This window comes from Equus przewalskii, chromosome 21, assembly GCF_037783145.1.
Source record: "Equus przewalskii isolate Varuska chromosome 21, EquPr2, whole genome shotgun sequence".
NCBI lineage: Eukaryota > Metazoa > Chordata > Mammalia > Perissodactyla > Equidae > Equus > Equus przewalskii.
In genome coordinates, this window is record NC_091851.1 from 38,496,698 (window position 1) to 38,521,583 (window position 24,886).

Sequence of the window (24,886 nt, forward strand, 5' to 3'; positions counted from 1 at the left end):
GAGGCCATTTTTCTTTCTGCTTCCCCGGGATCAGACCGGGCGAGGGGGAGAAACACTTGGGAACAAGGGCCGAGGTCCTCCTTTCAGAAGGTCCTGCAGTAGGCTCTGAACATGGGCTCTGGAGTCAAGCGAACTTAGATTTAAACTCCTGCTCCCCTACTTAATGGAAGGTTGGTCTCCGAGCCTCAGTGTCCTAATCTGGAAAGTGGGGACGACGGGCATACATGCCTCGAAGGGTTGGCGTGAGGCTCGGTGAGCTGCCATGCCCAGAGCTAGAACAAGATCAGCTCTCAGTGCGTGGGGCCAGTTGCTGCTGCTCTTGTCAACGTCCTCCTCCTTGTGGGCTATCTGTTCAGCGGGGCATTGAGGTACACGTGGCAGCCACCAGTCATTGGAGACTGAGTTGGTTACTTTGCCTAAAACAACAATCGTCTGAGATGTCCAGACGTAAGAGCCCTCAGTTCCCCAGAGTTGGTACACACACGCAGGTCCATTCTCAGTCACATGAAGCCGCCTTGTGCTTGGTGATAAGATTGTCGTGGGTGGCAGTGCATCATTTTGACTTGTGGGGCAGAGAGAAATCAGTTGTAACCATGAAGAGGGCAGAGGTGATTGAGACACTGGAGAAAAGAGGTGGGCGAGACTGTTCCATCCTAAAGGAAACGAAGCCAAGCAGGCCCAGCAGGAGCTCAGAGCCGGGCGCTCGGTGCTTGGTATGTGCTGACTAGATGTGTGACCCCTGGGAGAAGACCTGAGCATTGAAGCTGCTCGTGGAGATCGAGGGGCGGGGAGGCGTGTGGTGCTTCCTGCAATCACCAGTTAGGGACTAGTCATTTCTGTACAGGGGATTCTCTTAGAATCATCATGAGGATTTTTCTCTTTCAGTCTAAAGAAACTCGAGAAATCTTACATTTCCACTACACCACGTGGCCTGACTTTGGAGTCCCCGAATCACCAGCCTCGTTCCTGAACTTTCTCTTCAAAGTCCGTGAGTCAGGCTCCCTCAGCCTGGAGCATGGCCCCATCGTGGTGCACTGCAGCGCCGGCATCGGCAGGTCGGGGACCTTCTGCCTGGCCGACACCTGCCTCCTGCTGGTAAGGAGGCCCTGAAGGGTCGGGGAGGAGAAGGGATGCATGGGAGCCTCTGCTCTGGCCCGGCCACAGCTTCTCTGTTGTCTCTGCAGCAAACTGTCTTTGGTCTTCGCTTTTTAAAACTTCCTTCCCATGAAAGTCGCATTGTTTGGCAGGATGCTCGTCATTGTAAGGTGGAATCCAGGAAGATCCAGAGCGTCCCCTTCGCTCTCATTCTTTCCCCTGTGCTCAGTTGTCCCAATTTTGCTGCCTTTTCTCAGATTTTCTAGAATTCTGCCTGCCCCACTGTGACTTTTCCCAAGTAGAAAGCAGAGCACGCCTCCAGAACGTAGAAAGTCACATCGTCCATGAGAGGTAGAGCTGGCTGAAGTGTGTCTCCCCTCTGGCTTTCAGATGGACAAAAGGAAAGACCCTTCTTCTGTTGATATCAAGAAAGTTCTGTTAGAGATGAGGAGGTTCCGGATGGGCCTGATCCAGACAGCAGACCAGCTCCGCTTCTCCTACCTGGCTGTGATCGAAGGCGCCAAGTTCATCATGGGAGACGCTTCAGTGCAGGTCGGCATTGCTTCTACTTTCCTCCACGTGTGTTGATTTTAAACTTTTGTCTCTGGAGCAGGAGGCTGTCAGTTGTAAAAGTTCAAACACTCCTATGTCAGAGGAAATAGCTATGCTCTGTGTTTCAATAGCTAGAAAGTTGTGGAAATGTTCACCGTGTTCCAGTTTGTGCCTTTGAAGTGCTCACAGAGAGAGTGTTGGTGGGAAGAACAGACTTCATTTTCAGAAGATTTCCTCTTCCAAATATATGTCTGGAGACCCGAGAAGCAGAGAGAGCCACTCCCCAGGCTGTCGCCTCTTTTCACTGGAAGGGGAGTGGCTTTCCTGACGAATCAGCCAGACGTGAACAGTGACGGGACTTTCTCTTGCTGCTTTTCCAGGAGCAATGGAAGGAGCTCTCCCATGAGGACCTGGAGCCCCCACCTGAGCACGTCCCCCCACCTCCCCGGCCACCCAAACGAATCCTGGAGCCACATAATGGGAAATGCAAGGAATTCTTCCCAAACCACCAGTGGGTAAAGGAGGCGACCGAGGAGGATAAAGACGACGGCCCCATCCAAGAAGAAACCAGAACCCCCTTAAGTGTCCCCTGCAGCATGGAAAGGTAAGGTGAGAGGGTCCTGGCTTACTGGGGGCGAGGGGAAATGACCTCCTTTTCCAGAAACGTGTATTGATATCGAAACCCTGTGGACGCAGCCTCCTCTTGGCATGCAGTGCTTTTATGTCCTTGGGTAATGGGGCCCCTGCACCATCCTTCCCGTCCCCTGGCTGGAGAACCTAGGCGATCAAGCCACCTGTTGGCCCAGGAAGGTGCCGACTTCAGTGGGGGTCTAGCACCACCTTGCGGTGCTCCTTGGAATCAGGAGTGCGTCCAGGCTGATTGGATCTTCCCACCCAGTGATGACAGTGCCCGCCCCCAGGCTTCCAACCCATCCTGAAGCGGGATGTGCACGCTTGACCACACGCCTTCAGCTCCTAAAATGGTCCTTTTGGGAACTAAACCTTTTCACCTAGTTTTGACTAAATGATGGTCATTTTGCTTCCTCACAGTTTAACAAAGATTGTTGAGCATCTGTTGAGGCGTGTGAAATACTGAGGTCACTAGAACATGGCCCTGCTCAATGTTGTAGCCCCCCTGGTTGAAGGGAGACAGGAGACTATAGTCAGAGCCCGGGGACAGTGATGCAATGGAGGTGCATGCCCAGGCGGTGAGCCTTAGAGAAGAGTCACTGAACCTTCCCCAGTGCTTGAGGAAGGCTGCTGACAGGAGGGGCACCTTGGAAGCTTAAAGAAGGAGGGAGTCGGCTGAAACCTGAGACTGCGGAGGCGGTGCCCTTGGCCCTGCTCTCCGGAGGGCACTTTAACATGAGTGCACGTTTTGAGCCAGCATTCACGCACATTAGAAATTTAGCCTGCAGCAGTTCTCAAACAAGGGTGCCGAGATACGTAGAGGTGTTCCTTGTGGCATCATCTGTGATGGGGAAGGTTAGAAATGAGCCGATCGTGTATCCTGGGATTAGGTCCATCATGCTCTCTCCCTCTGTTGGATATTCTGCAGCTGTTAAAGAACGGGATCTGGGTATATTGACATGGCTGGACGTTGGAGTTACAGAACGTGAGAAAGTGAATTACACGCGGCGTGTGCCCCGTTGGGTCCTCTGGTTCATTCCATCGTCAGAATCTCACCAGGCACGTCGCTAAATGCCGATGGCCAGGCCTCAGTCCTGACCCAGGAACCTAAGTCCCCAGGGTCCTTCGTGCCCCAGGTCCTTATCAGAGGAACACAGGATCTGGTTCTGGGGCTCGAGAGACACTTGTCCAGTGGGGCCTCCCAGAGCAGGTGCCATGTGATGTGACAGCTGAGCAGTGGCTTGGTGACCGTCCCCCAGTGAGACTGTGCCCAGCTTCCCAGGGCCTCTGTTGACTTTCTCAGGGTGGGCCTGTGTGCTCCATCCAAGGGCTTGCTGCGGGCCTAGGATGGGAGACAGGAGCTGGCAAATGACTTGGGTCACATTCGTGTCGCGTGTTCTTTCACGAGTGAGAGAACGGTGCCTTTCATGCTGTGTGTGAAGGTGGTGAATGGGGAAGTGCGTGGGTTTGGGAAGCTGGAGAGTGCCAGGAGAAATGGAGTTGTACCCAGAACCTAAGTGCCACTGGACACAGTGGGAGCCCATGTGCACAGGCCTCAGCTGCAGGGCGGGTGCTGAAGGTGAGGGCTTCCTGCAGCCTCCTGTCTGCTGCAGCCTGGCGCCTCGAGTGGTCCTGCCAGCCACACAGGAGGCTGCTGGGGTGGGAAGGCCTTGGAGGTGCACACGTGAGGCAGGACTTCCTGTGGCCAGGGCCTCCTTGGTGGAGACAAGGGTGGACAGGGGAAGGCCTGGAGGGGTGGGAAGAGGAGGGGCCTGGCTCCTCACAGGTCCGCGAGCCTCTGCTGGCCTCTCCCAAGACAGCCCTGGAGCAAGGACACAGTGCACGTCATCCCCGCGGGGTGGCTCTTGCTGGCCGTCAGGAAGGCAGCCGCTAGATGGCTCACAGGACGCCTGGCCCTGGTCCTGTGGGCAGGACTGGATTGCTGCAGGGGACTCGGGCCTGCAATGGCGTGGGTGGAGGGTCAGTGCTGAACGGCAGTGGGAGTGTGTGGTGTCTTCGTGTCAGCAGCGTCAAGGGCCCCTGTGAATCAGCCTCCGTCGGGGTGCCCGGGTGGAGCTGGTAGCACCTGGGCCATGCCCTTGCCTCCCCTGATCTGAAGGGCAGCATCCTGTGAGCGGACCCCGGGGCAGAGTTAGCACCTGTCTTGGCACCAGTGGCTGTATTTCTCCTCAGAGCCTTACCACCCTCCACCACCAAGGAGTCCACAGGTCTCCAGAACTCTGCCCTGGCTATGGGGCCACCTGGGCCCCTGCAGGGAGGCCGTGACACCTGGGCTTCAGGCCACTGTCAGCATTGCCGTGCTCGTGTTCTCCTGAGAGTCCCCCGTAAGAATAGCATGCCCACCATCCTCTCCCCAGAGTGACTAACCCTCTCTGCCGCCTCCTTCCTCAGCAACAGGCAAGACACTGAAGTCAGAAGGCGGGTCGCCGGGGGAGGTCCTGCCCAGGGGGAGCTGTCGCCGCCCAAGGAGGAGCAGGACCAGGCGCTGACTCACTGGAAGCCCTTCCTGGTCAACATGTGCATGGCCACAGTCCTCACGGCCGGCGCGTACCTCTGCTACAGGGTATGTTTTCACTGACAGACGTGCTGGCGAGACCGTGTGCAGAGAGCACTGGCCGACAGCCCGGCGTTAGCATCCAGTGCTGCACGAGGATCTGAGCCAGTCTCAGAAGAAACAGATCAAAGGTTCTTAGAGTCTGGAACTGTGAAGGGCTAACGAGAGGACTGAGGATTGATGCGCTGGGGTTTCAAGGAGCCCTGTGGTCCCAAGAATATGCGAGTCTAATCTCAGGGCCTTAACCTGTTCAGGAGTAAGTAGAGAAAATGCCAAATATGTCTCTCTCTCTCTTTTTTTTTTTTTTTGGTTCGTTTTTGAAAAGAAAGAAAAAATAGAATTACAACACATTGTTGTTTTTAACCTTTATAAAAAGCAGCTTTTTGTTATTTCTGGGGAAAAAAAGACTAGGCACTTATGAAACTTTCCTGTGCCCTTCGGCGGCGTGAGCAGATCCACCGTTTCTGTTTGATCTCCCAGGGAAAGACTCCGCACTCGCGCTCACGCGAATGTCACTCCTTCGGAGGGGAGGCTCCGGGGGTTTAGGACGCCGTCTTGCTCAGTCCCTTCCTCCGCTGTGCGCACACACACTGAGCGCGCACGGTGCCTATGAGCTTTCCCGTTTTAGGAAGAAAAAAGGCCATCTCTAGAAAACAAACCCGGCTTCTGCTTTTGCTCAGGGTGTCCCGCTGGTTTTCTCTCGTCACTTCCCCGCCCGTCCCTTCTTGTTGTGGCCATCCTCTCGTGTTCGGCCCGCCTCACTCCATGCCCCAGACCAAGCTTCCTCGAGGCCCGGCCTCAGGGTCCGAGCTCACCACAGGCTGGCCACCGGCCACTGGCTTTTCACCCTGCCGTCAAGGTCCGGAAGGAGCAGCCTCCACTTCATTTGGAATATAAATTCCGTATTAGTAGAAATCCACGTGTTAGACGTGTGTTGCTGTTGAAGTAACGAGAAGAGAGGATTAGCCTCAAAACTCTGGCCATGGGAGCCGGCCCCGTGGCCGAGTGGTTAGGTTCGTGCACTCCGCTTCAGCGGCCCAGGGTTTCGCTGGTTCGAATCCTGGGCGCGGACATGGCACCGCTTGTCAGGCCACGTTGGGGCAGCGTCCCACATGCCACAACTAGAAGGACCCACAACTAAAAATACACAACTATGTGCTGGGGGGATTTGGAGAGAAAAATCAGGGGAAAAAAAAAAGGTTGGCAACAGTTGTTAGCTCAGGTGCCAATCTTGAAAAAGAAAACTCTGGTCATGGAAATCACCTCACGAGACCGTTTTTTTTTTAATCATTTAAAATATTTTACCTCTTTCCAAGCAACCATCTTTGAGTGCATCAGATGGTTTAGCAACAAGCAAACAGTCTTTTCCTTAGAGGTGAATTTTGGAAAGGGGAAGCTATTGTAAAAAAAAAAAAAAAAAAAAAGTAAAACCGCCTTACCTGGAGGCTGGCGTGGTGAGGAGCAGGGTGGCCTGGGGCCCGAGGCTGCGGCCTGCGGGGGTGGGTCCGGGCTCATCTGAAAATGTTTGGTTTCATTCCAGTTCCTCTTCAACAGCAACACATAGGCTGACCCACCTCCACCCTGCTGGCGGCTCCTGCTCACAGAGCCCGCAGCCGATGCGCAGGCCGAGGGAGGGCAGGGCCGCCGGACAGCTCAGCCAGCCGGGACCGGCATGGACGTTGGCTCTGCACCGAAACCAGAAACCACCGCCGCCCTGTGCCCCCGCCCCGCCCCGCCCCAGGCTGCTGGCCTCACACCTTACCCTTTTCCTTTCTCTGCCTCCCTTTTTGGTCCCAGATCCACACGCCTTTCTGAAGGAGAGCAGAGCAGAGCGCGGTGCCCTTGGCACAGAGGAAGGGTGGCCTGCGCCAGTCGCAAGGCTCGCCTCACCCAGGGCTCCCTCTCAGCGTGTCCCCTTGCATCCCAGTGGGCGGTGCACAGCGTCCTCCCCGTAACCTCCACCAAGACTGCATGTAGGAGGCTCGCCACTCCATATTTATTTTATTTTTCCCCAAAGGCATCCATAGTGCACTAGCATTTTCTTAAACCAATAATGTATTAAAATTTTTTGATGTCAGCCCTGCATCAAGGGCTTTATCAAAAAAGTACAATAGTGAACCCTCAGGTAGTGCTGGGAACGGAAGACTGGGGTGTGAGCCTGCTGCGTCAGACCAGTGCTAGGAAGAGGACGGTTGTGAGCAGTTGCTGTTTCGTGACACTGTGGGTAACGTGAGAAGAGGTTTGGCAAATGTTTATAGAACAGTGGGATAATATATAATGAACACTTGGATATTTAAGATACGCGATGTGAGATTCCCTTGTCGCGGTGGTTCCCTCCCCGTTATCTGCTAGACTGCTGCTGTCGGTCTCCGCTCTCCCCGTGTGTATTAGAATGCATGTTCGGTCTTCCTTGTCCTGATCGAATACCACGTGCTTGAAATACTTAGATCTCTGCTTACTGGTGTGCCCCGTGGACAAGTCCAGTCTCCCTTTGCATGATCTGATCCTTACCTGGTGTGGTTCCTAGGACCGTTGCTGAAATAATCGCCCTTCAGCAGTGGAGTGATGTTTTCCAGTAACAGATATTTGCCTAATTCCTGGCATGACACTCTGGTGACTTCCTGGTGAGGCCCAGCCTGTCCTGGTCCGGCTGGGTCCCTCCGTAACTCAGACATTCCAAGGGTGTGGGAAGCCATAGTCACACCCCGCGCTCTGGACATCCAGCCAGGCAGGGTCTCCCCGCCAGCACCTTTGGGATCAGCCTCCACTATCCCCAGTTCACGCTCTCCTTGAGCAGACTGGGGTTTGGAGCCCAGGCAACTGTTGGAAACCACGCTTCTTGAGACAACCTGGATGACGGTCCCTTAGAGTCTAGGTCTGGGGGAGGGGCGGGGGCCTCGCGGAGAGAGGCTTGTCTGCCCTGCCCTTGACCCCGGGGACTGATGGTGCTCACGGCTCTTCCTGCGAGGGGAACGTAAGATCTCCACGTTAAGTGGCTTTTTTAACAAGAAAAAAAGGCAGCTGTAGCTCATGAGCTGCTCTTTTGCCAGCATTTTCACATTTTGCCTTTCCCGTGTGAGGAGCCCGTGCAGAGTGCTTCTGCGGCGGGAGCAGCGGCGGCACCCCACAGAGCCTTGGTGAGGTGCGGGTGGGGCTGCGGCGCAGGCTGTGAGCAGTCTGGAGTTGGGCTTGTCTGTCTGTTTCTGAAGTCCTGTATATGTATGCAGTAGTTTGGGTGTATATACATAGTAGCATTTCAAAATGGATATACTGGCTTCACCTCCTATCCTTGGAAAACAGATGGCTCTCCATCTTGTTACATGTATGTTAGAGAAGTAGCGAGCTGCTCTGCTATATGCCTTAAGCCGATATTTACTCATCAGGTCATTATTTTTTACAATGGCCATGGAATAAACCATTTTTACAAAAATAAAAACAAACAAAAAAAGCGAGGTGTTTTGGTATAATACCTTGTCAGGTGTGTGTATATGTGGATGCATGACGGGGTGGGGTGGGGTGGGGGGCGCGTCTCAGGGTCTTCTGTGACCTCACAGAACTGTTAAACTGTACAGTTTTCCAACTTGCCATATAAATCATGGGTTTGCATTTTAGTTGCAACAATAAAATTTTTTTCTAAAGAACATGGATTTGGCGTGCTTCCCATTTCTTTGCTTAATGGGCCTGAACCAGGATGGGCAACTCCTGTTTCTTTCCATCCCTACTGATGTCAAGCAGATGTTGTCAATCAAGCAGGGTTCTACTTCCCACATCTCAGAATTGCAGCGGCCTCTGGGAGTTGTGCGTGCCTTTGGGCTGGGGGACATCCGCTTCCCGGTGAGTTTATTTAACGCTTCAGGCCTCAGCCCATTTCCTTCAGCAGCAGCAGCAGCAACAACACCCACCTTGTGAATGTATAGGGCCCCCGACTACCTGAAACATCTCCACGATGTTTGAGGAACTGTTCACACCTCGAGGATGTGTCCCATCGCCTGTGAGACACAATGGTCACCCCATCTCGGTGCCTCGGTGGGTCACGCACGATGTGGAATTGACGTAGAGATAGTGTGAGATGTAAAAACTTCACATAGGCTTCCTTTCTTATACAGGGTTAAATGTAAATCTCTCCTAAAGTGATGTTTTGACTTTGTTTTGAAATAATTTCAGACTTGCAAAATGTTGCAAAAATAGTACAAAGAGTTCCCTGTGCCCTTGAAGGTTTTATGACTGTTCAGAGCTGGCTGCTGAGTAAACTGTGCTGTGGCCTCCCAGCGAGTTCCGCCGAACCGGGACACAGACGGGCTGTGGTCCTGTGACCACGGGACGCCCAGAGAGGACTGTGGGCAGCAGGCTGGTGCTGTCACACCCACTGTCACTTCAATCTTAGCTTCATTTTATGTCTAGTTTCAAAAAACGGCATCTAAGCTTTCATGAAGAGCTAGAATCCTGGCGTGAGAAAGAATAACTAAGTTTGTAACTTTGGAGCAGGAATCAAATGGCCAGAGGCCAGACAAGGGCCCTGCCCCTTGGCGTCTGTGGGAGTGGGCACCCGGGGAGCCTGCTCCCCACCTGTGTGGGAGAAGCCGCCTCCCCGGCTCACTGGAGAGCGCGGAGGGGACGGGGGGCCGCTCCCACCCCCGGAGGTTCGGTAAAACAGCCGCCACTTTCTACCATTTCACGTAAAATATAACAGCAATAAAAATTGTTTTTTTAATCAAAATTTCGGAAAATCGAACATAGAAACAAGGCAAATAAATACTAAGTTACACCAGAAAGAACAAAATATGTCCAGGAAGTTTAAATGAGAATGTTTAAGTTACGGAGTTTTCTGACGCCATTGTGGATAGCCACGTGCAAACCCCGCTTATCTCTACGGTGTTAACACAAACAGCTCAGGACATGTTTGAGATTTTTTAATAGACTTAAATAGGCAACTAATTTTCTTTCTTTAAACATGTTCTTCAGTGAAATCTCTCTTCAGACCAGCTCATGGCTTCTGAAGCAGTTTATTTAACGGCCCTAAGTGGACGTGCTTCGAAAGCTGGATTCCATTTTGATGAGTGAGGTGAAAGCAAATGCTGCTGCTGACATGAAACCCAAGGCATCTTGGCCGGTGGCATTTTTTTCTTTCATTTGTGCTTTTTAACAGTGAAAATAAGGTCCATGGTCAGCAGGCTGCCACCAGGCTCCCCTGTGGCATGCGGGCTGTAGGCTCATGTTAAAAAGTGCATCATAGAAACCCTGGCTCTGCCTCTCCCCACCTTCTGCAGCTCACCCGGGGGACAGCTTGTGCTGCTGAAATGACTAGACCCACCACACCCTCCTGACAAGGTCAGCCGGCCTGCTCGAGGCCTCAATCAGTCTTCACTGACCCGCGAGAGCTCGAGTTCAGCCCGTTCGTCTTGCAGCCTTTTCTTCCAGGCCTCAGCCTGTCTGGCCTCGGCCCCTCCATAGCATGGCTGGCTGGCCCGCCAGAGCTCTGCATCCAGGGAAGGTCAGACAGTCTCAGAGCCCAAAGCCCATCTCTGATTGCCGCTGTGCCGCCTTCCGAGTGCTGGGCGTCACTTTTTTCTGCTCCTGTGCAGAAGCCTCCCGTGTGCCCTGGGGCTCTGCAGTTGCTCTGGAGACTCGGGGAGCAGCTCACGCTTCCAGGGGAGCACACAGTACCCCCGAAGCTCGGTGCCTGTGTCGAGGCTGGGCAGCAGCAAACACGAAGATGCCAGATCTGAGCTCATCAGCTGAGGCTGCTTAAAATACTGTGATTTCAACGTCTGCCTCCTGGCAAAAGGCGGCTTCTCTTTGTTCTGAGCGAAGTTTGTCCATCTTCTCAAAAGCTAAGCGGCCTTTTTCACCTGAAATATTAAGGCGATCTGTCACTTGATTGTCCCCCACCCATGTTTCCTACTCTGGCAGGCCAAGGTGGCCTTAGTGCTTACTGTCGGCTGGGTCTCGGGTGCCGCTGTGAGGGGCCAGGGGCGGGCAGCGTTTGGGGAGCTCCCACCGGCCGACTTGCACGGCCCCAGTGCCTCATCCCTGCATCTGATGCGGAGCCTGATGTATGTGACTGCTGCCTCGCACCTGAGTCCCGTCCCCAGGAGCGTAAACTGAAGTCGACGGAGGAAAAAGCACTTCCTGCCACCTCAACCATGAAGGAAACCTGCCTTGGTCAAGTGCAGGTGACGGGTCTCTAACTGCCTGCCCTGTGTGCTGTGTTGTGTCTTTGAGGGCTGACCCTGGCCTGTCGACCACAGCTTTTCTAAGGACCCTGGGAACCCAGCTGCGCCGCACACGCCGCTCAGTGCTGGACCTACCGAATGACAGAGTGGCTTCCCTTGCCGCCGCTCGCACAGCCTCCCGCTCACACTGGCACAGGCTGGCGATCTGATCGATGCTTTCGATGCCCTGTTTGAGGTTGAGAAAAGGAGGGTCTGTTGGGGGCCATTGTGGTTAAGTAGCAGGTGGGATGCCCTTTGTAAGCCCGGCAGGCCTCAGGCACGCCGTCCGCCTGCCCCTCCGGGCCCAGGACCAGAGCGCAGCCGCACCCTCTTCCTGGCTTGGATGACCACCAGATGGTCCTCCTGGAATTCCTTGTCGACTCATTCCAGGATGAACAGGGCGAGTTGAACCGATCTGGGACTATTTTTCATCTAGCAAATTCGCGATGGTTTTTTAAGTGAGAGTTCCACATGCAGGTGAGGCGGAGTTAAAACGGGCATCCCCTCTCATCTGCTTTGGGGCATGTGAGTGGGCTACGTTGTATCAAGAATCTCAAAAACGTTCATATTCTCTGGCCCTGGAGTAACACTCTGGAGAGTCTAGCCTAAGGAAATAATTCAGAACTCTTTTTTTTTTTTTTTTTTGAGGAAGATCAGCCTTGAGTTAACATCTGCCACCAATCCTCCTCTTTTTGCTGAGGAAGACTGGTCCTGAGCTAACATCTGTGCCCATCTTCCTCTATTTTATATGGGATGCCTGCCACAGCATGGCTTAACAAGCGGTGCATAGGTACACACCCAGGATCCGAACCAGTGAACCCTGGGCCACCGAAGTGGAACATGCACACTTAACCACTGCGCCACTGGGCTGGCCCCCAGAGCTCGATTTTTTAAAAGCTTTAAGCACGAGGATGCTCTTAATATTATTTACAATTTTAAAAATGGATAAGAATCCTGAATTTTCTATAATATGATCAAGGAGCGCAGAAGTGGGTCCCTGGGGCCACTGCTGACCCGGCAGAGCCAGCCGAAGGCTCCCTGTGGTGGAGCGGCCTCTGCGGGGGAGCCGAGGGCTGCTCCTCCAAAGCCAGCGCTAGGTGCGGCGTTGCCGGCAGTGACGTTCTTATTTTGATTCCGGGGGTTTATTTTGAAATGAACTAACTTGGACCACAAGCCGCCTTCTCCCCATCACCAGTGGGACAGGTTAACTCACCCTGAGATGTTTGAGTGCCACGCACGCGGCTTGCTGGAGTTTGGCGTCGTCCTCGGCCAGGGCGGCCGTGTAGTAGAGCAGAGCCTGCGAAAAAGGCTGCCGTGAGGGGGCCCTCGGCTCCGCCTCCAGGCGCTGACCCTAATCACGCCCTGCTTAGCTTTTTCTAGACAAAATCAGGCTGCGAGCTGTTCATCTTTGGCCCAGGTGCACATAGTGTCCCAGTGTCTATCCTGCAGCATTCGCTTTACCTCTAAAAATGCTTGGCCCCAGGCTGACGGTAGTCAAGTGAAAACTCTTTTTCCCAACGTTTATGAAGTGCATTCTGAAACTGCCATCCAGACAAAATGCCACGTCAGAGGAATCCGATGTCCAGCCGGAACAGCAGAAGAACTGGACAGAGGAGCCGTCGTCGTGGCTGAGAACCCCTCAGGCCAGAGGGCAAGGGGCTCTGCTCCCACCACCCTTTCCGGCACAGCTCTGAACCCACCTCCTCCGCCACGTGACCCTGGTCCAGTCACTACAGCCAGAAGAGAAAGCTTGCTTGCCAAAATCCTAAAGATTGACTAGGAAGCACGTGGGGAGGTGGCCCGTGGTGAACCCCGAGACTATAATCGGCCCCAGTTCTGCCTTCCTCCCAGCTCAGAGACTACTTCAAATCAAGAATGCCATGAGTCCAGGAGCCTAAAAGGCAGAGGGTTCCATCTTGGTTTTCAAATGGACCGAACACAGTGGACCAGCCAACCACACAGACTGATTGAAAGGACGTGAGGATGGCCGTCAGGATTCTAGAAACGCCCTGCTTATAGGTCACGTCCCAGAGACCGAATGGGTATGTGGCTTTAGAAACACTGAGGCAAGCGAGGTGGCAAGCTTGTGGCGTGTGGTTATGCAGGCTCCTCAGGTGATGGCCTGGCAACCCTAGCTGGGCCCAGACCCCGCCCCAGGGCTGGTGTTACCCACGGCAAAGGCGTGAGGAGGGCCGTGCCCACGTTTGGAGCCTCCCTAAATCGAAATATCCTGCAGGGAATGCAACCCCCCGTCCTCACTCCTTTGTGTTGTTCCGAGAGAGGGAGAGCCGCCCGCCTTGCACACCTGCGGCCAGGGGGACGCCACCTCCCCTCCTCCTGCCGTACCTTTTCCCGAAAGCTCTTGTTCTTGGCTGCGCTGGCGAGGCGAGCGCTGGCTGCCCTGCACACCCGCGGGGTCCCGTCCAGCTGGAGCAGTGCCCAGGCCCTTAAGGTCTGGGGCAGGGGCTGGAGCTGGTCCAGCCGTTTCCCCTGCAGCTTCCTGAGCGTCTTGACCTGCCCTGTGCCCTGCAGCTCCTCGGCAAGCGTGACTGGAAGAGATGGAAGGAGTGGGCCCAGGGTCCCCTCTGACTGGGGCTGGGCGGGACAGCGCAGGTCAGTTTGGCCACTGCAACTGCCATGGAGAAGCAGGTCCCAGGGCAAGCCCATGTGTCCACCACGGCACGTCTGGGTTGGTTTCAGAGGGGCCTCCTGGGATCTCTAGGAACGCTTTCTGGCAAGGGGTCAAGTACACCAGAAAATTAATAGCCCGCAGCTCATGCTTTGGGACTCCAGCCAGCCCAGCATCACTCTTCCCCAGCTCTGACCCCTGCTCCGGGCCTGGAAAGCCACCTCTTCCTGGGGAACCAGTTCCTACGTGGGCTGCGTGTGGACCCTGATTAAATCTGGGCTCTCAAAAGAACAGCTGGCGGTTCTGAAAACCGGGACAGAGGACCCAGGGACGGACATGGCTCTGTTGTTCCACGCTGCCGTGAGGCACCTGCCGCCCCCAGCCCACCTTCCTTGGTGAGCTGGGCGAAGTGCTTCTCTAGGTCGGCGACACTCTGCCTCTGCAGGTAGCTGTGGAACTGGAACCAGGTGACGGTCTGTTGTTCAGGGGCCCGGACTCCGGGGAGCAGCCCGCCGCAGCTGATCACCTGCTCCAGGAGCCGGCGGCACACTGGCAGGACAGAGAAGGCCGTGAGGACTGAGCCCGCACCCCCTCGGGACTTCTCAGGCGGTGTGGCGCGGTCAGTTCAAAGGCCTGCTGATGGCACGTGGACAGCTGTCCCTCACTGTGCGAAGGCGTGTGCTCCAGCTGGGGCCCCAGCCCCCAGTCAGGCAGTCTTGGGGGTGCATCCCCGTGCCCGGGCCCCCGCACCTGAATCAATCTGTAGGCCAGCGGGCAGCCAGGCAGCGGTTAGGGCCGCGTGAGTGCCAGAGCCACTGCCTCGAGGACGGCTGTCGCCCTCAGGTGTCAACCGAGGAAGATGCTCTCTGCCTTTTGAGGAAGAGGCCAGCAAGGCTTCAAGACCCCTTACTGGGCAGATCAAGTGGCGCCTCCCTCCCCATCGAGGCGCTTCCTTAACCCCTGAAGGTTCTGGGGGCAGCTATGGGCTTGGTCCCCAGAAAAACGCATCGTCCACTGCTACTGGGGCTTCGGGGCTCACACACCCCCTTTCTCTGCCCAGGAAGGGGAGCTGACATGCCCCAGCTTAGAAATGGCCGCTGTTTGGCCACAAGACGCCCTGCAGAGGTGAAGCCAGGGCCACCCTGAGGCCGTGGGGAGGGGACAGGCCTGGAGGCCGACGCGTCTCGTGGGGTGGAGGGAGCTACCTGTCTCCAGCTGTCCCGGGCACTTCGCTCGGACTCGGCGCAGGAAGGTCCTCTTGAGCTGGTGCAGCAGTGCCGAGCCAGGGCAGGACAGGACCCCGCTGGGCCCTGCACACCCCCTCCACAGCCTCAGACACCCCTTCCTCTGGGCGGCCTGCGCAAGGACTGAAAGGCCAGGCTCAGATGCCCGGTGAGGGCCAGAGCTAGTGACGGGGGGCCCAGGGTCTCCTCTCGGACCCAGAGACTGGGAGGGGAGGGATGACAGAGCCAAATGCAGTGTCCCTTTCCCACCTTCCAGTGTGACACAGGACAGGCACCTGGCCTGGTCACCACCCACCGTCCTCACAACAACCCTGGGGTGGCTGCTGTCACCAGCTTCTCCTTGGGGACAAGGAGAGGGCCCTTGGGGGCAGAGGCAGAACTGAGGTCACGGCCACTGTTAATCTGAGTATACACTGTGTACCTGGAATGTGTCCTGCGGATTACTCACTGACCTCTACCCAGTGGCCTCCCCATTATACAGATGGGAAGCTGAGGCTCAGAGAGGTGAATCGTTTTCCTAGAGTCACACAGCTGACCAAAGAGCATGTGCTGCCAACTCCAAGGCTGTGTGCCCCCTTCCCGGCCCCTGCAGTGTGTGTCTCTGAGCCCGGCCCAGCCACTGTCCCCATGCACAGCCCCTGGCCTCCAGTTAACTTCGGATGTCCGGGAAGAGAGATGAGGCTCCCTTGGGCTTCATGCCATCCACACGAGCAGCCCGTGGGTGGCAGGCAGTCACTTACTCTCTTCAACGCATGCCGCCTTGCTGGCCTTCTCAAAATCAATCACAGACAGCGTCTCCAGAACCCGCTTTTGCTGTGCAGCTTCTTCCAGAAGGCGTTCCTGGACCATCCTCGACAGATTAGGAGAGGCCAGTTTCTGGGAAGCAGCCCATGATGCTCCAGGTTAGCACAGAACATGCCGTCCGACATCGGCCATCATGACCACGGCCCCACCTTCCCTGTGCCCATCCTTTCTGTCTCATCCCCCCGCACCAAGGTGGCTGAGGTGATAGGATACAGGCCGGAGCTGCCAGGGGCTGCCTTCACCACCAGAAAGGGCGAGTCAGACTGAAAGGAAAGCCAACCCACACAGAAAAGCAGAGCCGAGGGAGGGAGAGACACAGTCCTGATGACATTTGAAGCCCTGGATCCACCTGGGCCTGAAGCCCACCTCTGGGCCTTTCAGTTCTGTGAGCCAGTAAATTTTCCTTTTTCTCGAGCCAGTTTGGATTGGAGTTCTGGCATCTACAGCTGAGAGTCGCAGCCACTGCCTTTGATTCAGGGCCAGGGCTGCATGAGAGCCACATGACTGTCCACCCAGGCCTGGCCTGGGCCTGCGCAGAGGGAGCTCCTCAGTCTCCCTGGCTCCCAGCGCCTGGCTCCCTCGCTCCTGCACCACGCTTCCCACCACCTTCAAGGTCCGCCTTTTGCAGAGAGGACTCCCAACCCTCAGCCCAGGCCCCTGGCAGGTGTCCCCGCCCCTGTCCCTCGGCCACCTCCAGCAGAGCCTTGCAGACTTGGAGGTGTATGGTGAGCAGCGTGTCCAGCTCCAGGGTGCCGGCCGTGAGCTCCCTGGACGACGCCTGCAGCGATGGCGCTGGGGGTGGCGTCCCGTCCCTCCTGAGTTGAATTGAGAAGAACTGGGTGAGCGCTCCGGGTGGCGGTTCCACTCCCTCGGAGGGTGGAGGGGCCCCCCTCCCTGCAGAGCTCTGACCAGGGGGCGACTGCGGGCCCCAGGGCGGTGTGGTGGAGCTGAGGAGAACACTAAGGGGAAAGGAAGAGCAACAACAGGCGCACGACACAAACTGCGTGCCATGGTGTCCCCAGGCCTGGGGGGGCCACCGTCCGTGATGCTGGATAGGTCTGCCCCTTCCAGCCTCAGTTTACTCGTCTGTAAAGTGGGGACAGGAGCCCCAGGCTCAGGCAGTGAGGGTGAATGAGATGCGCCCCACAGTAGAGCTGACCCCGAGGCCTGAGGAAGGATGGGAGTGACCCGGGAGTGTGGGGGCAGTGCCACCCCCCCGTGGGATGGCAGAGGAGAGGAGCAGTGGAGACACCTCTGTGCCGCTGAGATTGGGATGGAAGACGCGCTCGGGGCAGTGGAGGGACGGTGGGGCTGGGGGAGGAAGGGCGTGGACGGGCAAGGGTGCAGGAGACGGGGGCACAGGGCGCCGCTGCGCGTTGGCTCAGTGGAGGACAGAGGTGCTACTGTGCACTCAGCTTTTTATGATAAACAGAAAGCCCATTGCTCGTAGTAGAAGGCTCCGGGCCAGGCTGGGGTGTCCTCGGTCTGCAGTGGTCACCAGGGCCCTGCTCTGTGCCAGGCCATGGACACATGGGCTCTGGCGGTGGAGGCAGGGGCCGGAGCGGGCAGATGGGCACTCACCTTGGGCCTGGGGAGCCCCCGAGCAGGGCCAGCCGGCGTGCGCCCAGGTCGGCGTGGAGGAAGGCGAAGCTCTCCAGGACGCACTCCAGCAGGCTCTCGGTGGAGGCGCGCTCCTGGCGGGCGACCCGGGGCTGTGGACGATGGGGACCCTGAGGGGTGGCCCCTCGCCCGCCCAGCCCAGCACACCCACCTCCTAGCGGCCCAGCCACAGCGCCGTCCCTCAGTGGGGGTCCCAGTCTGCCAGGTCGGGACGGGCCGGGGTAGGCACTCCCCGAGGTCTGTCCTGAGTGGCCTATGACAAGGTGTGGTGCAAAAGCTTGAGGGAGACAGAGCTGAAAGTCTCCCCATCACAGACATCCACAGGGACGGGACAAGGGACAGGAGTGAGGGAGCGGTCTGGGGACCACGGAGAGCAGGAGAGCCGGTGCCCTTCCCCAAAGGGTGGCTGCTGCTCTGCTCAGCAGCCACCGCCTGAGAACAGGCCGGTGTGGCCAGGTCGTTCAACTTCCTAAGAAAAGCTGGAAACCTAGATTTTTGTGGGAGGCCACCCAGTTTATAAATAACAACAACTACCTCCAAATTATGTTTAAATATGGCGTGGGCCAGGCCAACACCTCTTCAGGGCTCCAAGGCTGCCAGGCGAGCCCCTCGACTCCAGGGGTCACTTCTCCCAGGGAACGTGAGAGAAGAGGAGGCTGGAGGCAGACCCTCCCCGGGGAGGGGCCTTGCAGCCACCGCTCCTGCCACTGGTGCTCAGTGCCTCCAGGTGACAGGTCCCTTCCTTGGCATCTAGAAATCCACGAATGGAAATTCCGGTCTTGTTCCGATATGTGGTGGGACTCCAGGGCTGGCTCCCGTCCCCGTGCCCAGCTCACTGGGCCTCGTCCCAACTAAGTGCGCCTAAGACATAGCCCGAGCAGACACACTGCCCCCGAGCCAGAGCTGGGGCCCTAAGAGGGGGCCCCAAGAGAAAACCTTGAGCAACAGGAGAATAATAAGGCGAGTTGCAGAGGTTTCCTTTCTGGTAGAAAGTTTGTGTGTGTGCGCGCACGCGTAGTTAGTTCTCATCGTTCGCAGTGGTTGTGGTCTCTAAAGTCGCCACGGACACCGAACCGTTGCTCCTGGGGGTGCCACGGCCGTGAGCCTCAGGTCACGGCATTTTCATCAACCATCAGCACAGAACCTCGTTGACGCGGGTTTCTGTTCAAAGGCGCTGTATTTAATATCTGCTGTTGACTGGCCAGCACTGAGCTCACAGCCAGCAGCACCGTGACCCGCGCCGGAGCCAGCTGACAGAACGCACGCACTTTCTCCAGAAGGCCCATCACCGCTCCCTGCGCTTGGGGATGCTGGACGGCACGTCAGCATGCCGCTCATGGGCCGTTGTAAACAGTGGAATCGCCAAAAACAAGTACAACCATGTGAAAAACAGCACTAACTAGACTGAGGGGGACACTTGCATCCAGGTGGCCGACACGAGAAAGCAGAGCATCGGCGCGTCCCACCTCCGCAGGGACGCGCATCGGGACGTGGCGCTCCCCCTGCACACGCCCTCGAGCGACCATGGGGCATCGAGCATATTGACTTTGGGGTTACAGATAAATTCTAGCGAGTGGGTGAATTTGCAAAAACAGAACCCGTGAATAGTGAGAGCCAGCTGTATAGACTTAAATATATGCACGTACGTATTTACACACATAGAAGCGTGTGTATATTCTCTTTCAAAAGTCAAACTAAAACCACAGCCTCTCATCATTTGTTCTGTTCTAACTTGGTTTGCCAAACAAAGAAGTTCCTCAAAGGCGTTCAAAATTATTGCCTTCTTGCAGTCTTATTTTAAGATTTTTAGGTAAAATGGGTATAATTTTTCAGAATACAGGTCTGTGGCAGAAGCTGCGTTGTGCCAACTCACGCTGTTCTATGTAAGAATGCTTTTAAGAAACACAAAAAGGTGACACCCTTTCTGCAATCCTTCTCTCCAGATCTTCCGGCAGGTCCTTTTTAAAGACCGCAGCAGTGGCCAACAGTCAGTCCGTTTTTAAAGTTCCCGGGCGTGGATGCAGGCTCAGCTCCCTGTCACCTGGCTGTGTGTGATGTGGGGGTGAACCAGCCAGGACTGAGTTTGGAAGAGACGGAAGCTACGGCAGTGCCCATGCATCCTCCACAGGCATGGTGTTTGCATAAGTTAACTGATGTGTCAGTGGGTGCTGGTGTTAGACATTTTATTTGATGTACATTTAAAGTTATGTAAACCAAAGAAAATGGCACAGTCTGCCCCGGCCAGCACCTCTGGGCGCCACCTGAGAACGGCCCCTGGCGTGGGCCCTGTCGAGAAGCTTCCGTGTGGGGTGTGGCTCTGACCCTGAGAGCACCCCAAGCTTGGGATCTTAATGCCGAGCTGCAGCCCCAGCTGACCGAGTCAGAAGATGTAAGACGGGCTGGGTTCTGGCCAGGTCCACTCTGAGCCCCGACTTCCTCTGAGAATCCTCCTCCCAGCCTGATAAGCCTGCTGTCCCCACTTGGCAGGTGAGCAGACTGAGGCCCAGAGAGGAGACATCGCCCGCCCGGGTCACATGGCGTGAGGCAGGGAGGCCAGCCCAGGCTGGCTGCCCCCAGAACCCACTCCCAGTCGTTACACCATCAGCAAAGCCAGGTGCTGCCCAGCAAAGAGGGGACATACCTTCAGCCGGTCCCTGAAGCCGAGGACCTGGTACTCCAGCTCCCGGAGCCGGGGCTGGGTGGAGTCCATGGATCCCAGTAAGTCCAGGACCTCCTGGAGGGGCCCCTCAAGGCTCTCTCCAGGCCGGTCCGCTCCGTGCCTGATTTCTCCTTCATCGGGGCCTTCCTGGCTCCCTGAGATCCCGTGGTCTTGGAATGGGGAGCCCCGTGGCAGGGTGGGGCTCTCTACTCCCAAATTCCTCCAGCCAGGCGGCTCCACGCGCGAGCCTCCAGCCAGGTGAGCAGCCTCTGGCAGGAGGCCCAGGACCGGGGGGTCCTCCTGAGCCTCCTCTTCAATGGAGGTGTTGGGGCCGATGGCCAAGGGCAGGAACCCCACGTCCGAGGTGGACGCTGATGTGCTGGTCTCAGTGTCCCGGGGGTCCTCGGAGCTGAAGGAGTCCATCTCAGGCAGCTCCTGACTGCGGCTCCGCAGGCCGGGGCCCTGCAGGTCACTGTCAGACAGGCAGCTGAGGACGGAGGTGGCCCTCGGCCTACCCACCAGCAAGGCCTGCTGTGCTGGCTGCTGCAGGACAGACTGGAGAGAGAGACATAGGACCAGCCTCACCGGCCATCCCAGGGACGCCCACGGCTGCCCCGAGGCCCCCACAGACGCTTGCTCTGCACGCTCACATTCTCAGGATGGCTGAGGTCTGCCAAGGTGACTGGCGACCCAGAGGTGCTGCCAGGAGCCTGGAGCCTCTCCCTGTCGCCGTCACCCCTCTAACTCACTCCTTTCCAGCCCCAGCGGCCTCCTTGCTGTTTCTTACACCCTCCAGGCTCATTCGCAGATTCCCACCTCAGGGCCTTTGAACTGACTATGTTCTCAGCGTCACTGAAGGGTGACGTTCTTCCCCATGTGTTGTGGCTTGTGCCCTTGCCCCCTCAGGTCCTTACTCAGATGTCACCTTTTCTAGGGACCTTTCCCTGGACACTTTATCTTAAATAGTAACTCCCACCTTGCCCTGGTGGTCCCTTCCCCCACGCTGGATTTTCCCCTGGTCCTGATGTCCTCACCTGGCCTAGAGCCTAGCCGTGGTTTTGAATGAGTGAGTGAATGAAGGAGTGAGGACCTGGCTGTGGTACGCACTGAGTGTTCATCCTCTGAAAACAGCAGCTGTCCTTAAGCATTCAGCGGTCACCCGCCCTAAGGGGCTTCCGATCCCACTGCGTTCCACCCTCGCCTCCAGGAGGGCGCAGCATTCTGACCTCTAGAGGCCGTCCCGGGCCGGAGCAGAGGGCAAGGATCTGAATGCAGGCGTGCGGCACAAACCCTCACCCTCTGCGTGTCAAGCAGCCCCAGCATCACGGTCGATGCTCCTGCTGCCCCGTCTCTTGCCTGGCCTCCTCTCAAGCACTTCTCGTTATTCATTCATTTACCCCTCACAAGACCCCATCAGGGCAGTGCTGTCATTCTCATTTCTCTGATACAGAAATCGAACTCCAGAGAGGTTGAGCAACTTGCACAAGGTCACACTGCAGGTAAGAGGCATAGACAGAATTTGAACCTAGGCTGTGGGGCTCCAGAGTCCATGCTCTCCACTATAGATGACGTGTTAACCAAGATGCACTGGCCCCCATGGCCAGACAGTCTTCTGTAAGCGCTCAGGTTGCTGGGCTCGTGTAAAGCCTCCCTCCCCGCTGAGGGTCCAGCCCAGCGTCACCCTCCCCGCCCCCGTCTCTCTGCCTAGACTCTCACTGGGGCACGCGCTGTGGGGAGGCACTCGCACTCGGGTGGAGGGACACATGTGCAAGGTTCTTCACTCTCCTGTCGCTGGCGACACCAAAAACGCAAGCAGCCTCAATGTCTCAAAGGAAGTAGGATGCAGCCACACATGCACGTGGCGCGGGAGAGACTGAGGGAGCCCGGGACAGGGGGCTCTGCTCTGCCGCCCGTGCCTCACGAGGCTAAAGAGGCTGCTCTGGAGGGGGAGCCGGAGGAGAAGGCGCCCCGGCTGCCAGGCGGCACGGGGCGGATCCGGGGGAAGGCGACCACAGTGGTTGCCGCTAAGGAGGGGACCAGTTCCCTGGCGGCCGCAGGAAAGATGTTTTACTGTACACGGTCTCAGAGTATTACCTGCTAGAAACACATACTGCATTCAAGTTTGAAACAAACACATTGGAGGCCCCGGCCACGGCTGGGGCGGTGGAACCGTCCAGAGAGCCCATCCCAGGCGCCCAGGAACCAAGTCCAGAGGCCCCCAGCGTGGAGAGCCAGCAGCAAGGAGGAGAAAGCACAGAAAACACCCAGGAGAACCCCAAGGAAGGGAGGCTGAGCCCAGGCTCGCTACTTCTGGAGGTGGCCGCTGCTGGCCCAGCCCCCGTGCCGGCCCGGAGAGCACCCCCCAGGCCCCACAGGCTCACTCACCAGGTAGTATCTCTCCCGGAAGCTGGGGGTGCTCGGGGGCGTCCAGTTGTACAAGGAGCCCTTCCTGCTCCCCAGGGAGAACTTGCCCGTGGGGCTGGGAGACACCAGGAAGCTCTCAGTGTCAAACGGGCTGGAGGAGAGGACAGGGGTCACCGGTCCTGGGAGGACATTGGCACAGACAGGACCCAGGGGTCTCAGGAGGATGGAGGCTGGGGGAGGCGCAGGGCCCGGCCAGTGCCCGGGAACTCAAGGTCCCCATTCGCAGCTGTCTGGGAAACGGCTCTCGGCCTCCAGCACCCTGAGGCCCTTGGCCGGATGGCACATGTGAGGGACACCCCGCTCAGAGGCCCCTCGAGCGGCTCAGCAGGTGAGCGGTGGCCGCTCAGTTCTGCCATTGTCTGGGTAGACTGTGTCCCCACCCCTCAGATTGCTCATCTGGAAGGGGCGCCACTACAGAAGGATGTCGTGTCGGCCCCGTGACGGGTGAGGCTGGGTCCACGGCAGGGTGGGGGGGTGACGCTCAGCCTGGCGCAGGTGGGCCCACGGGCAGAGGCCCTGCAGCCCTTCCAGGACGCCTCCCCTGCCCGCCCAGGGCCCGGCCGAGGTGGTGTGGCGCTGGCAGCCCTCTGCCCTGTGTGCTCCAGGGGGCTCCCAGAGCACGTGCTCCGGCCCCTAGACAAATGGGGACACTGAGGCTGGGGTGACCACTTGCCCAAATTCACCCGCCTCCTGGGAGACAGCAGCAGCTCTGGGGCCACGCCCGGACACCCACCCCAGGGGAGTGGGGACCGGCCGCCGCTGGTCAGAGTGAGCTGCAGGACAGGCGGCCCGGCCCGGCCCCTTGGTGCCCGCTGCATCTGCCCTGAGGAACGAGGGGAAGGGTCCGTCGAAACGCAGGGTCTCACTGGGGAAGAGAGCGCTGTTGCCCACCCGCCCTCTGGGAACCACCCGCGGCCACTGAAATGCAATGCTCAGGGCAGCACCCCCACCCCAGGCAGGAGCGTTCCATGAGTGTCCCCCATCCACGGGTCTGTGGCCCAGGGGGGACTCAAGGTGACCGCTCAGCCTGAGCCCGCTGGGCCGCAGGGGTCAGAGAGGACTGAGGTGCGGGAGCAGCAGGGAGCACCATCCTGGGCAGAGACGGCCCCTCCAGGGAGCCCAGCCCAGGGGGCCGCTTGGCTCTTGAAAAGCCACTCGCTCCAAAGTGAGAAGGAATTACAACTCAGAGGGGCGAGGCCTGCCAGAGGGTCTGGCCCAGGCCTGTCCCTGGGGCAGGATGAGGGCAGGATGCCCACGTGGATGCTAGTGTGCAGTCAGGCCACCAGGGGGAGCCAGCAAGGGCCTGTCTCTCCTCTCTGGGTGGGAGTCCCTCGGTGGGAGCTTGGGGCTGGCCTTGGGGTGGGGCAGCAGGGCTGGGGAAGTGGCCCCTACTCACTTCCACAGCACCTCCAGCTGCAGCTTGATGGTGCCCAGCTCTGTGATGTCCACCACAATGACCTGCGGCCGGGTCGTGAAGAAGTCGGCGATGTCACATGTCACAGTGCCCACCGCCAGCGAGCTCAGGCCCCGCAGCTCTGTCACCTGGGGGATGGGGAGTTGTGGGTGGTCTCCGATCGGAGCCTCTGGGCGCCCCGGCCCTGCCCCTAGGCCCCACCCACCTTGATCTCGAGGTTCTCGTGCAGGGTGGGGATGAAGGCCTTCTCCTCTTCCTCCCAGGTCTGACTGTCATCCGACTCAATCCGGCCCTTCAACCTCCAGCGCTGGCGGCCCAGGCGCATGAGCACCTGTGGACAAGGCCCAAGAAGGGACAGGTCAGCCCCAGGTGGACGCCCCACCTGCCAGGGGGCCCTCCCTTCCAGCCAGGTGGGGATGGGGACAAACCCAGCTGGGACCCTGGTTCCCAGCAGCTCCCAACCCCCAAGGCCTGGCGGGGAGCCCTGAGGACTGACCCTAGAGGGTGGCCATACCTCGTACTGGTCTCCAGGACAGAGGCGTGCATAGCCCACCAAGCCTGGAACACAGAGACGGGCTGATCTCCTCTTGCCCTCCGCTGCCCCTGCCCGTGGACCACAGGCCCTCACCAGGGATGCCCCCTGCCCCCACCCAAGGGTAGGTAGCAGCTTCAGGGAGGGATAAGCTGTCATGACGGACACTAGCTAGGCCTGGGCCCTCACATCCAACTCACAGAGGGGACGGGACTTGCCCAAGGTCCCATGTCACACGAATGGGAACCCAGGGCTGGGCCTGGACCACTGGGAGTCTGACCAACCCTTGACCCTCAGCAGAAGTCCGGGAGCCCCAGAAGTTCTGAAACCCCACCCAGACTGGCCTCTGCCCCTACTCAGCTCATTACCTTTCATCCTGATGTGGAACTCGCCCAGGTGAACCTCCAGGGCCCCCTCGATGAGCCACATGTCCTGCAAAGCCCCACACAGGGCGCTCGCCGCTGGCCCGGGATTGGCCGCAGGGGAACGCACAGAC

At 57.8% G+C, this 24,886-nt stretch overlaps 2 protein-coding genes across 13 annotated transcripts in view; one reads left to right on the forward strand and one right to left on the reverse strand.

The window, feature by feature from the left end:
- Window positions 1–8,495, forward strand: part of PTPN1 (protein tyrosine phosphatase non-receptor type 1) — a 62,545-nt gene extending 54,050 nt beyond the window's left edge. For 3 of the 4 annotated variants that reach the window (XM_070589449.1, XM_008534745.2, XM_070589450.1), the window contains exons 6-10: window positions 886–1,095; window positions 1,486–1,647; window positions 2,028–2,251; window positions 4,690–4,861; window positions 6,393–8,495. In XM_070589449.1, coding sequence (XP_070445550.1) covers window positions 886–1,095; window positions 1,486–1,647; window positions 2,028–2,251; window positions 4,690–4,861; window positions 6,393–6,416 — 792 coding nt within the window. In that variant the 3' untranslated portion in view covers window positions 6,417–8,495. Of the gene's footprint in view, window positions 1–885; window positions 1,096–1,485; window positions 1,648–2,027; window positions 2,252–4,689; window positions 5,228–6,392 lie in introns of those variants that run through there. The other variant, XM_070589448.1, reaches the window with a different exon arrangement.
- Window positions 8,496–9,536: 1,041 nt separating this feature from the next.
- The window catches only part of RIPOR3 (RIPOR family member 3), a 74,614-nt gene continuing 59,264 nt past the window's right edge, over window positions 9,537–24,886 (reverse strand). For 8 of the 9 annotated variants that reach the window (XM_070589446.1, XM_070589442.1, XM_070589444.1 and 5 more), the window contains exons 8-22: window positions 24,759–24,822; window positions 24,373–24,416; window positions 24,064–24,189; window positions 23,841–23,986; window positions 22,406–22,535; window positions 20,003–20,575; window positions 17,323–17,453; window positions 16,433–16,556; window positions 15,678–15,813; window positions 14,899–15,060; window positions 14,081–14,242; window positions 13,411–13,613; window positions 12,278–12,361; window positions 11,161–11,251; window positions 9,537–10,701 (exon numbers count right to left, since the gene is read on the reverse strand). In XM_070589446.1, coding sequence (XP_070445547.1) covers window positions 10,598–10,701; window positions 11,161–11,251; window positions 12,278–12,361; window positions 13,411–13,613; window positions 14,081–14,242; window positions 14,899–15,060; window positions 15,678–15,813; window positions 16,433–16,556; window positions 17,323–17,453; window positions 20,003–20,575; window positions 22,406–22,535; window positions 23,841–23,986; window positions 24,064–24,189; window positions 24,373–24,416; window positions 24,759–24,822 — 2,280 coding nt within the window. In that variant the 3' untranslated portion in view covers window positions 9,537–10,597. Of the gene's footprint in view, window positions 10,702–11,160; window positions 11,252–12,277; window positions 12,362–12,525; window positions 12,668–13,410; window positions 13,614–14,080; window positions 14,243–14,898; window positions 15,061–15,677; window positions 15,814–16,432; window positions 16,557–17,322; window positions 17,454–20,002; window positions 20,576–22,405; window positions 22,536–23,840; window positions 23,987–24,063; window positions 24,190–24,372; window positions 24,417–24,758; window positions 24,823–24,886 lie in introns of all 9 variants that reach the window. The other variant, XM_070589440.1, reaches the window with a different exon arrangement.